At 57.3% G+C, this 12500-nt stretch overlaps 1 protein-coding gene across 5 annotated transcripts; it reads right to left on the bottom strand.

Moving 5' to 3' along the window:
* Nucleotides 5074-11864, bottom strand: LOC110257542 (zinc finger and SCAN domain-containing protein 2-like). Of its 5 annotated transcripts, XM_021078809.1 has the most exons (4): nt 10228-10547; nt 9023-9116; nt 7656-8557; nt 5074-5786 (listed from the first exon to the last, which is right to left on the bottom strand). In XM_021078809.1, the coding sequence occupies exon 3, from the start codon at nt 8527-8529 to the stop codon at nt 7918-7920; it is 612 nt and encodes a 203-aa protein (XP_020934468.1). In that variant the 5' UTR covers nt 8530-8557; nt 9023-9116; nt 10228-10547; the 3' UTR covers nt 5074-5786; nt 7656-7917. The 5 variants fall into 5 exon arrangements, with proteins under 5 accessions (XP_020934468.1, XP_020934470.1, XP_020934469.1 ...); XM_021078811.1 differs by lacking the exons at nt 9023-9116; nt 10228-10547 and adding an exon at nt 10816-11864; XM_021078810.1 differs by lacking the exons at nt 9023-9116; nt 10228-10547 and adding an exon at nt 10554-10809.

Here is a 12500-nt window from a genome sequence, read left to right as displayed (position 1 = left end):
ACCCTAACCCTAACCCTAACCCGAACCCTAACCCTAACCCGAACCCTAACCCTAACCCTAACCCGAACCCTAACCCGAACCCTAACCCAACCCTAACCCGAACCCTAACCCGAACCCTAACCCTAACCCGAACCCTAACCCGAACCCTAACCCGAACCCTAACCCTAACCCGAACCCAACCCGAACCCAACCCTAACCCGAACCCTAACCCGAACCCAACCCGAACCAACCCTAACCCTAACCCGAACCCTAACCCTAACCCGAACCCTAACCCGAACCCTACCCACCCTAACCCAACCCAACCCTAACCCGAACCCTAACCCGAACCCTAACCCGAACCCTAACCCGAACCCTAACCCGAACCCTAACCCGAACCCGAACCCTAACCCGAACCCGAACCCGAACCCGAACCCGAACCCGAACCCTAACCCGAACCCGAACCCTAACCCTAACCCGAACCCTAACCCTAACCCTAACCCGAACCCTAACCCTAACCCGAACCCGAACCCTAACCCTAACCCGTACCCTAACCCGAACCCTAACCCGAAACCTAACCTGAACCCTAATTCTACCCCTATCCCTAACCCGAACCCGAACCCGATTCCTAACCCTAACCCCTAATCCGAACCCGAACCCTAACCCTAAACCCTAATCTCGAACCCGAACCCGAACCCGACCCCGAACCCTAAACCCAAAACCCGAACCCTAGCCAAACCCTACTAATTTCATCCGACCTGGTTTACGGTCAGGCCTCCATACCCTGGCGCCCTCCTCAAAAGAGAGGCTTGCCTGGAAAGGCAAGAGGCAACCTTCATTCGCCCCTTCAGCGAATAACAGCACAGGATTTGAGCCCAGCTTCCCGACACTATGCCACCAATGCCCCCCCTTCCTTACTTGCTTCCTTACCTCCTTCATCAGTCGCAGCCTCTCTCTCACGAGTCAACACAGACGCTGGGTGGGTCTCGGCTCCTGCCTCCGGAGGAACACAAGGCCTTCTGAGCCCCAGGGAACCCCTCAAGCCTTCTAAGCACACTGCCGCCCAACCAGGCTGCCAGTCCGCCTCAAAACGCTCAAGGGACTGCTGTGTCTTCTGCCTGCCATGAGGCGTCTGGGAGCAGAGCCCTCCACGGGCCCAGAATACCACCCCAGACCTCCAGCGGCTTGCGGTGGGTCCCGCCCAACACACCATCAACCCCACCACGCTGCCTGCACCTGCAGCCCTGGAGCGGCGACACCTGGCTCCAGAAGGCCCTCTGGCGCCGTCTTGCGGATGTCTGCTCTAACAGCAACGCTCGGGTTTTCCTCCCCTCTCTCTGGCTCAGCAGCCCCTCGCGCTGCTGCCCTGGCTGGGGGTCACTGCGCTGCTGCGTCGATTGCCTTCCGCCGCTCCCTAGGGAGACAAAGAAATGCACTTCCCAGTGGGCGACTTCTCTCGCAAAGGCTTCCAGGGCCGAGCCCTGAGGCCAACCCACACCCTGCCACACTGGGCAGACACTCAACTCCCGACCCAGCCTTCTTCCGTATTTATACATATCCCTGCACGTATGGAGTGATGAAGATAGCTACGTCTGGACGGAACTCGTGGGTTTTTTCTCCCCTGGCCAACGATTATTACTTCATTCGTTCGGGCAAGTCTTGCTTCTTTACTTTATCCACCCCCCCCCCCGGCCCCGCCCCGCCCCACCCCCGCCTCCTTTGGCGCTCGCTCGCGCTCTCGCTCTCTCTCTCTCTCTCTCTCCTTTCTTTCTCTTCCTTTATTGACCCCACCTGAGGCGTGCGTGACGGCTCTGCCCATCAGTGGCTTCGAGCCACAGCGGTTGCCAAAACCACCAGACTGCCCAAGACAGATCTTCCGCCCTGGGAGGCGGGAGGGTTCTCGGGGAGAGCTTGCTTTATATCCGTCCCCCAGCCTTCATTCCCTGCACCTGGCTTTCGATCAGTTCTTCCTTCCTACCGGGTTCATAGAGAGAACACAGAGTCTCACGTGGAAAGAAAAGGAAGGAGTTGCAGGAGACCTCCTGAGAGAAAAAGCACTGGGATTCGCGCAGCTGCCGACCAAAATATCCCCGTGGGACCACCTCCCACGCACAACCCGCAGGCCCTTTATCCGGGTCCCAAAGCGCAGGTCAGGCTTGCGCTTCCAAATGAGCCCCGCGGCAGCGGATGCCACCCACACGAACCAAGAAAAACCAACAACTCAATGGAAAGATGGGCAAATGAAATGAGTAGACCTTTCCCTGAGCCAGGTACACCGAGGGCCGCAGGCACCGGGAAAAAAACAAACCCAAAAAACATCACCATGGCTCCTTAGGAGGGATAAGCAAATGCCATCGACACTGAGGGAGGTCCCACCCCACCCCTGTCCAGAGCAGCCAACGTTCGGAAGCCCGCCAGTGACAGATCCGGGAGGGGCTGCGGAGAGGAGGGGGCCCTCCTCCAGTGAGGCTGGGTCTGTAACTTGGTACATCCCCTATGGACCACGGAATCGGGACAAGTCCCCACAAATACATCTCGAAAGACCTCATGACCCAGCAAACCCACTCTTGAGCAGTTATGTGGAAAACCTTCTTTCAGAACACGGTAGGTGCCCCAATATGCTCAGGCAGCACTCTTCACCATAGCAAGACGGAAACAAACTCAATGTCCAGCGACAGAGGAATGCATCAGGAAGAAGTCAAACCTTAACCCTAACCCTAAGTCTACCCCTACCCCTACCCCTCACCCTAACTCAAACCCTAGCCCTAAGTCTAACCCTAACCCTGTCTAACCCTCACCCTCTCACCCTCTCACCCTATACCCTAACCCTAACCCCTCACCCTCACCCTCTAACCCTCTAACCCTCACCCTATACCCTATACCGTAAACCCTAAACCCTAAACCCCTAAACCGCTAACCCTAACCCCTAAACCTAATCCTCACCCTCACCCTCACCTTAACCCTGGGGAGCACTGGGGTTGGCGGGGGGTGGGGGCATCACAGATGACAAAGCTTGCACTCGGAGCACGCAGGCCATGAGATCCTGCCCTATCGCACAGGGAACTACAGCTGGTCCCTGATTTTGCAACACCATGGAGGGGCCATCGGAGAAGAAAAAAAAAAGAATGAAAGAAAGAATGAAAGGAAACCCAGGTATACACATCCGACTGGATCGCTCTGCTGTTCAAGAGAACTTGAGCACCATAAACCAGCTCGAATGGCAATACAAAAAGGATTCCTAAAGATCCCCCCAAGCTGCCGGCTCAGAGGGCACCAGGGAAGGGGTCTGGGTCCCGACACATGCCCCTCGAAGGAAAAACAAAAACAGGCAAACAGTCTCCGTCGAACCTGCCAAGGTTGCCTAGCAATGGGACATCCGACCAGAAGTCATTCCCTTAGGTGTGTGAATGAAATTCTCTATCAAGCTTTTCTTTCTTCTCATTCACTTACCTGTTGATGAATCACCCCAGAACATTCTTTCCACCTCACTCTTTTTTTCTTTTTTTTTTTGCCATTTTAGGGCCGCCTCCAGGGCATATGGATGTTCCCAGGCTAGGGGTCTAATTGGAGCTGTAGCCACTGGCCCATGCCAGAGCCATAGCAATGCAGGATCTAAGCCGAGTCTGCAATCTACACCACAGCTCACAGTAATGCTGGATCCTTAACCCACTGAGCAAGGCCAGGGATCGAACCCACAGTCTCTCAGTTCCTAGTGGGATTTGCTAACCACTGAGCCACGAGGGGAACTCCCCCACCTCTCTCTTTGACTCCTATTTGGATCTAGAGCCAAGAAGGGTCCTAAGTGGTACCCGAGGAGAGGGTCTTTGAGACCTGGCTCTGCCGGGAGCTCATCACACAGGACCCTGTTCAACTCATTCCCACCAACACCCGGAAGGGGAGCTGTGCGCTCTGTAACTGAGAAGGGCGGGGACTTGACTGTGACACCGGGACCAGTCCCCCTCTGGCTCTGCTCCCCAGCACATTGGCTGTCTCCCCATTCGAGGTGCAGGAAGGAGAGGGCAGCAGCTTGGCCCTCTGCCTTCCCAGGCCCGGTCCCTTCCTTGAAGGCCTGAACCAGCTGCAGGCCTGCCTCTTGGCGGCTGGAATCTTTTGTTGCTTGTTGCCAGACCAGGTCCAGGGATAGCCTCGATCTGGGTGGCCAGGCCTAGGCACACGCACCCTGGACAGGGTGGGCTCTGCCTGGAGCCCACAGTCTGCTTGTCAGGGAAGGATGGTTCACCAGGGAAAAACAGAGGTGAGAAGATGTGTGAGTGGACTAAGGGTGATGGCCCAGCACCCCTGCTATTGCCCAGCCACCTCGTGCGCCTGGTGGCTTGTTATAACCACAAAATCGCAGCCCCACTCCCAAACCTAATCAGAAACTGCATTTAACAAGATGCCCAGGTGATCACATGTGCAGGTGGGCTGCCCTACCTGACTTTCCCTCCTCTCTGAGGTGAACGTTTTAGCCCTGACATGCCATCAACCCCACCGCCAAGGGGAGGAGACTGAAGCATGTCATTTCTCTAAGGCAGGCTTGTGGAGTGTAGACACTGCTCCAACTCCACACAAGACCCTCGCACTCCCAGCTCTCCCATGGCTGGGATCCAATCTGTATTTCATGACCAAAGGCCTCTCCCCAGCCCCCACCATAACACACCTCACCAAGTCTGGTTGTCATTAAAAACCCAGCCCGGCCCTAGTCGGTCCCTTCTCTCTGATGGCAAGTCCACTCTGGGGAGGTGGGGAGCTCCAGGCTAACCTGTTCAGGTGTGAAGACCAGGGGAGACCCTGCCCCGCTGCAGGCCTGGTGTCACCCTCCTCCTGTTCCACTGTGCTCTAGGGACACTCAGAGTCTCATCTGCCAGCCTCTCTCCCTGCCCTGAGCTGGCAGGCACCAGCCGGAGCCCCCTCTTCCTCCCCAGGCTTTCCCACATCCTGCTGAGCCAGCAGCCAGGCAGCCAGAGCAAGCTACCTGGAGCCAGAGAGGACCAGCCCAGACCGGGGAGCTTCCAGCAAAGTCTGGGGGAAAGAAGTGAGGCTCCAGAACCCCCACACACCATTTGTTAGGTCTGGGAGAAGAGTGACTGAAAGAGCCCCCTCCTCAGAATTCTTTATTCCAGAACAAGGGGAGGAAGACCAGTGGGGGAGGGGGGATGTAACGCTGCTTGAATGAAGGCCTTGACCCCAGGGGCTCCATGTCAGGTAAGGAAAGAGCGACAGGTTAGTCCTGGGGCTGAGGATCCTAGGCTGGAGTCCAAGCGCTCCTGGAACTGCTTGTAGATTCTTCCCTACACGAGTATGTGTTTTCCTGGGAGGAAGGTTCATAACCTCCGACATCCTTTCAAAGGGCTTCATGACCTCAAAATGTTAACTGTTGCCCTGAAAGCAGAGTGAAGCCTGCAGGTACATTCCTCCCTGGAGGAAGGTTTTGCCTCTGGAGCCTGATCAATGTGCTGTGTTCCCTTAGGCCAGTCACTTGCTGTCTCTGGTGTGCCAGGCAGGTGCAGAGAAGTGGGCTCCCCACACAAGACCTGTCCCTGCTGCCCCTGAAGAGTGGAGCTTGGTGTCCAGGCAGCTGGGACCAGCTCTTCTCTGGCTGTGACTCCCAGCAGGTTCAGGGAGGTTTTCCACTAGGGCACAGAACCTTCCTCCAATTCCAGGCTCCTTCGGTCCCTCTGCTGTCACCTCCCGAGGTAGGTCTTCTTAGGGGATGTGTCCTTGTGCCGGGCCGCAGGCCCAGAGTCCCATCCTAGTCTCTCTGCCAGGTGTGCCTTGCACATGGCCCAGAGGTCCTGCCCACTCCACATCTGTTCACAGAGACAAAGAGACCAGGGTCAGGTCTAGGGCGGGACATGGCCCAGCCCAGCCACCCCTGGGGGGCTAGGAGGGAGCAGTCACAGGCCACCCTGCACCTGCCCAGGGCATTGAGTTCCCTTAGTCCCTACCAAGCACTCAAGGACTACTAATCCCATTTACCAATGAGACAACGTGGGTTCAGGGCACTTGGTGACTGGTTCCAGATGTCCCACATCCCAATTTAATCTTTTTTTTTTTTTTTTTTTTTTTGTCTTTTTTAGGAAGTTCCCAGGTAGGTGGCAAATTGGAGCTGCAGCTGCTGGCCTATGCCACAGCCACAGCAACTCAGTGTGACCAAGCCACATCTGTGACCTATGCTGCAGCAACACTAGAGCCTTAACCCACTGAGTGGGGCCCAGGAATCCAACATGAGTCCTCATGGATACAAGTCAGGTTCTTAACCTGCTGAGCCACAGTGGGAACTCCCCCCATTTAATCTCTTAATTTCCACCACTAAGTACTAGTCCACATTGCAACAGCCACCTGAGGGTGGCAGGCAGAGGACAACTGATCCCCAAGAGACCATGTGGCTCTAGGCAGGGGCAGAGGGCAGGGATGGGTCTCATGCTGAGCATAGCACTGGGTGTGGAGCAAGGGCTCTGTGAGAGCAGGTCCTCTGCAAGCCCCCAACTGCCTTCCTCCTCACCCACAACACGTCCCCTTCAGACGGTCACAACCTCCAGTGACCCCCCTCCCCAGGCTCCTTCTACAAGGTCCCTGGTCATATGCCGTCATCCTGGAAACTCCATTTTCCCACAGTAAGAGCCTCTCTTGAAGGAAGTAGAGTGGAGACGAAGGGTCTTGGGTTCAGAAGCCAAAAGGAGGCCCAGGGTTGTATCACTGCACCAAAGTCCTAAGCGTGATTTAGGGCCAGCTTGGGTGAGCCTCAGTGTCCTCACCTCCCAAATGGCTGAGAAGCCCGTGGCTCCAGACATCAGCTTGGAGTCTGAGGCCTGGGGGTAGGTCTTGGCTCTCCCCGTTCTCGCTGCATGACCTTGGTCAAGCCTCTTGGGAGAGGGGGCTTACTTTCTCTTGCCCAGATGAGCCCAGGACCCTGGAGATTCCTGCCCGTCCCACTTCCGTGGCTCCTCACACTGCTTCCTGTGGTCTCCGAGCGGCACTTGAGATCACTGGGCTCTTCACATTAAACTTCTCAGCAACCCCTCTCCCAACACAAGTCCTCTGTAGAGTAAATGTGAGCCTCCATGGCCAGACCCCTGCCTCAGAAACCTTCCACGCCCTTGCTCTTCCTATGGGTCCCCAGGACCCAGTTCAAAGCATCAAACTCCCAATCTCCCAGGGTACATTGTAGTCTGTCCCCTATGATAGCCAGTGTTGCCCTGTATCAGCACTCCAGGAGACAGGCCCTGTGTCTGTGCTCCTCCCAAGAGCTCCGCTAGGCACGCTGCCTGGCACACAGGGACGTTTAGTAAATGACATCACCCTCTCACCTGCTAAGAGCAATTACAATCCTCACTATCCCAGGGAGGAGGACGCCCTCATCTTTAGCCCCAACTTACAGATAAGCAAACTGAGTCATGAAGTGACAGGACTTCTCGAGGATACCGGGAGAAGTAAGTGCTGGTGCCGGGAGACCCTGGGGCCTGGGTAGGGGGTGAGGCTGGAGAATTGTGGAGTGTACCCTCTCCAGGTCTCTTTCAACACTGACATTCTGGGAATGAAGATCTAGTAAGAAGCTAATCATACTGCTGAGCCCAGGATGCCCCACCTCCCTCACCTGTCCCCACCCAATAGCAAGAATCAACGCCCCCCCCCCCCAATCAAGCCTGAGAGGGGTTATGGCCAGCCAAAGGTCTCACCTGCTCTAAGCCGGGTGGGCCTGCGGAGGAAAATCAACGCAGGGGTCCAAAGCAGCTGTGGGCAGCCAGCCAGAGGGTCCTGGGCCAGGAGCAGAAAAAGGCGGCCCAAGGAGGGCAGTGGCCCACTCCTTCCAGACCCAAAGCCAGCCCTCCCTGTCTCCCGGGATCCCATCCAGAGAGGTGGTTGCAGCCCAGCGCCTTCTCCAGGGGTCACGGACGCAGGACTGGGGTGGGAAACAGCCGGCGGCCAGCCCGCTGCTCATCAGAGCACGCGGCCTAAATGGGCCGCCGGGCTCTCGGGCCCGTGGCCGTGGCTGCGCTGGTGGGTCTTGAGCGAGCCCTCGCGGGCAAAGCTCTTGCCGCAGCGGGCGCAGAAGTAGGGCCTCCGCTCCCCGAAGACTCCGGGGCGGCGCGGGTGCGGCGCGGGCATGCGCGCGTGGGTGCGCTGGTGGTTGAGCAGGAAGCGTGGCTCGCGGAAGCAGCGGCCGCACTGAGAGCACTGGTGCGGCTTCTCGCCGCTGTGGATGCGCTGGTGTGTGAGCAGGTTCTGCTTGAGGCTGAAGCAGCGCCCGCACTCGGGGCAGGGGAAGGGCCGCTCGCCCGTGTGGGTGCGCTGGTGCACCTCGAGGTTGTGCTTGACGCTGAAAGCCTTGCCGCACTCGGGACACACGAAGGCAGCCGCGCGGCCCGCTCCAGCGTGCGCCTTCTGGTGCCGCACCAGGCTGGGCTGCTGCGAGAAGGTCTGGCCGCACAGCGGACAGCGGTATGGCTGTTCCTCCGCGGGGTGGTGGATGACCAGGCCGCGATCGTCCCCCAGACCCTCCTCCCCGTCCCCCGCAGGGGACCCGCCCCCGGAGGACGCCAGCTCGGTCATGGGCACTTCCGGCTGCAATCACCGGCCCCTGGGGAGGCAGAAGCACAGAGAGGAGTCAGGGGGCCTCCAAAGAGCAGCCAGCCCCTGGCCTCAGGCAGGACCCTGCAGTGGCCTCCCACAGCTTCCAGCATCCGCCACTCTGCAGCCCTGTTCAAGCCAGCAGGGTCCCCCTGCTGCAATGCCCTTCTTTCTCTGCCACCCCTTAATCACATCCTACCTGGCCCTCAGACCTTTCTCAAGTGACACCTCCTCCTAGAAGCCTTCCCTGACCCCTCCAGCCCCTCCTGAACCAAAATGGCTGAACCCTGTGACCCTCATCATACAGCATGCTGGTCACTCCTGCCGCCTCGGTCTCCCTGCCCTTTAAGCCCGGTAAGGACAGAGCTGCCTCCTTTAATGCCCCACATCAAACACTGTGCCTGCCACACAAGGGGTTGAATAAATGCCGAAGGGTAATATTCAGGCGCTCATAGTATTCTGAGTTATCCTGAACCTGGACATGTCTTCTCTCCAGCCAGATTCTCCGTGCATCCCCCATCTGGAGGGAAAGGTGGGGTCAACAGTGGCCTGAAGATATTTTTGCAAAGCTTAAAAGAAGAAAGAGAACAAAAGCCCTTTAAACTTGAAAGTAACCTCAGTTAAACATTAAAGGCAGCAGCTCTTTGTTTATCAACATAAGCCAAGCCTGTAAAGTGTTCTCAAGTCACTGAACTAGAGGGTGAGCTCCCAGGGGGCGGGTCTCAGCTTGATTCCTCTTGGCATGCCCACAGTGAAGCCTGGCCCAAGGCTGAGGAACACTCAAAGTTCAACAAACACCCCCAAGTTCAGTTCCATGCTGGTTCTCCTAAGAGAATCCCCGGGGGCACTGCGTTCCTCCACAATTGTTTCCCACAGTCCTCACAACCTCCCCGAGGAAGGAGCAGACTTATTGAACCCCATTTTATAGATGGGGACACTGAGGCTCAGTGAGGTTGACTTAATTTGCCCAAGGTCACACAGCAAGGTGAACGAGGACTAGGCCCTAAGCTTCCTAACTCACTGTCAAAAGCTTTTCTCAACGTACTAGCTGCTGACCAACTAAGCTCCCCTCAAAGCAGGCTTGCACGTGCACACACGTGACCACCTCCACTGTCCTGGCCATCACCACAGAGCCATCAATACCCAAAGGGCTACTGGTCCTGTAAGGCACTGTCTGCCGCACCACCCTCATGTCTCCAACACCTCCTCCACCCCCATTCCTGCTCTTGCAGAGCTGTGAGGCCTGCTAGGAGGGGGTAAGCTGGCAACTCCCCTGCATCCCCCCACCCCCATCAGGGAAGTTTGCCGGCCCTTCCCCTGGACCTCCGTGCAGGCCTCCTCCACACTTCCCTATCTCACTGCTTACCACAACCTCAGTGGACCTATCTGCAGAGTGGGAGCCTAGAGACACCCCCTCTGCATCCCCCTACCCTCATGCCGAGGTGGGACACCACTCACCCTGGGGAAGGGGACAAGTACTATTTGCAACCACCCACAGGTCTTTCCCCAGCAGCTGCATGGACATTTGCAAAGACAGGCCATCACCTTCCCCTTGGCCAGTCCCGGCCTGGTCTCCCAATCTCCCAGCTCTACCCCTGACCAAGGCCCCGCCCGCCAGGAGGGTCCAAGGCTATGGCCTCCCTTTCTCCCCCAAGTTCCTCCATCCCATCCCACACTCACAGCCCAGGCTGCACCCCAGTTCCTCCGGCCTCCAGCAGTGGCTCTTTCCTCGAGTCTGAGCTGCCCAACGCAAATACGGTAACTCTCCGCAGCGCCTCCCGCGCCCCTTCTCTCTCACCCCCATAAAGGCGGCCAGCCTCCCGCACCGCCGTTCTTATCTAATAGCGGCATTGATCAAAAGAGCTGACCCCACCCACCCGATCCCCAGCGCACAACCTTGCCAACTCCTGGGGCCAGAGCGACCCTGGAGAAATATGGTAAACTCTGCGTCGGAACCCCGCCCCCACGAAAATATGTAGGCCTCCCACTCCGCTGCAGCAACCCACCCCATTCCGCCGCAAGCCCCGGTTTCCTGAGGGAATTCATGCAACCCACCCCCGGCTCCCACAGCGCCCGCGGGGAGCCACGCAACCCTGGATAAATACGTAATTAAGTCGCGGCGCTCGCCACTCCCAGAAAGGGTCTGCGCGGCTCCCGGCAAATACGGTAGCGCGCCCGCAGTGACCCGCCCCCCAGGGTCCGGCACTGGCCTCGATAAATACGGTAATCTCCCGCTGAGGCCCCAGCCCAGCCCGGCCCGGGACTCACGTGGCGCCGCCTCCCCAGCCCGCCGCCTCCTCCGCAGCGCCGCAGTCACCAACGTCGCCGCAGCCGCACAGCAGCCCCGTGAGGCTGGGAGGTCTAACGCGCCACAACCCGGCTGGGGGAACTAGGAGGACGGCGAACGCTGCGCCTGCCGGGGCAAGGGAGGGAACCAGGCGGGGGCCGGTCCGAGGACAGAACGCCCCTCTGGGCAGGTCGCCCCAATTCCCCCACCCCACCCCCAGGGCCCCTGTCCCAGCCATTCCCGGTTCAGGAGGCCCCAGTTCAGCAGTTAGAGCCTCAACCTCACTTCCCCCATCCCCGAGCAGGACTGCCCCCCAGCGCCCAGCAACCAGGGTCTGTGGACGCTGGAGGTCCAAAGTGTTTCCTCGCAAGAGAAGGAAGGGGGAGACTGCAGGAACGCCCCCCCCCCCCCCCGCGGAGTCTTTCTGAGCAGGGGTTTTTGGCAGGAGACAGAGCGCACCCTACGATAGGGCCCGGGTTATTAGGATAACTGGGGGATATGAGACAATTATAGCCCTACTGTCCTGTCCTCAGAAGTGAGCCCATTACAGTCAAGCCAAGGAGATCCCATGAAAGAGCCACTTATAACACTCAGGGGAAGCGACTGGTGTGGACAGGGCTGGGCTGAACTCCAGTTTCGAAATGTCACTTAATATTACCCCTTACCTATACTTCTCCTATTACAAAGCCCAATCCTATATATTATGTCATGGGAGACTTCTAGTAACCGGGTGCCATCTAGGTTATACAGTTGTCATTATCCCACTTTCTAGGTGGGAAAGTACAATAAAATGGAAACACAGAGCAGCTTGCCTCTGAGACCCGAGGCTCCAAGTGGCAGAGCCCAGGTCCAGGACTCAGCTCACTCTCCCTGGCACCACTCTGCTGCCTCGACCAGAAACCAGAAACTGTGCCCGCCGGGATCAGAAGAAATCATCTCATCCAGAGTGAGAAAATATCTGCAAGTTTGGTTTTTTGTTTTTTGGGGTTTTTTTGTTTTTTTTTGTTTTTGTTTTTGTTTTTGTTTTTACAGTTTATAAAGAAATTGAGCCTGGAGAGGTAAAATGATTTTTTGAAATTAAAAGTGCTAGAGGAACAGGAGTTCCCACTGAGGCTCAGCAGGTTAAGAACCTGACTAGTATCCATGAGGATGCAAGTTAGATCCCTGGACTCGCTCAGTGGCCTAAGGATCCTGTATTGCCATGAGCTGCAGTGTAGGTCACAGACGCGGCTCAAATCCCTCATTGCTGTGGCTGTGGTATAGGTCACAGCTCCAGCTCCAATTTACCCCTAGCCTGGGAACTTGTGTGTGCTGCAGGTGTGGCCCTAAAAAAAAAAGTGCTAGAGGAGCATCAGCCAGCCTTTTCCTCCAGGGCCCCTGTGTAGCTGCCAGGTGGATGAAGCAGGTGGGATGCTGGAATAAGTCCCGGCAGTGTTCCTCACAGCAGGTGGTGGCACTATTCTTGATGAAGGGCTCCAGGAGACACAGACCTCTCCGCCTCATGAGGTCCCTCCTGCAACTCTGCAGGTACCCAGTGTGCTTTTAGAGTCTGGGAAGTGAAGAATTCCAGGTGGGGGTCCACTGGGGATTAAAATCAATCCCTTACTGAAGGTCAGGCCTGGCAGCTTTCACCGCTTGCCAAGTGGATCAGTCTATTCCAACAGGG

The sequence above is a fragment of the Sus scrofa genome, chromosome 18 (assembly GCF_000003025.6).
Source record: "Sus scrofa isolate TJ Tabasco breed Duroc chromosome 18, Sscrofa11.1, whole genome shotgun sequence".
Classification (NCBI taxonomy): domain Eukaryota; kingdom Metazoa; phylum Chordata; class Mammalia; order Artiodactyla; family Suidae; genus Sus; species Sus scrofa.
Note: the sequence above shows the minus strand (reverse complement) of the source record. Positions and strands in the feature narration are given on the sequence as shown.

Bases quoted from the DNA above. Each gene is read 5' to 3' on its own strand.
- LOC110257542 (XM_021078811.1), bottom strand. From the start codon at position 8,529: ATGACCGAGCTGGCGTCCTCCGGGGGCGGGTCCCCTGCGGGGGACGGG.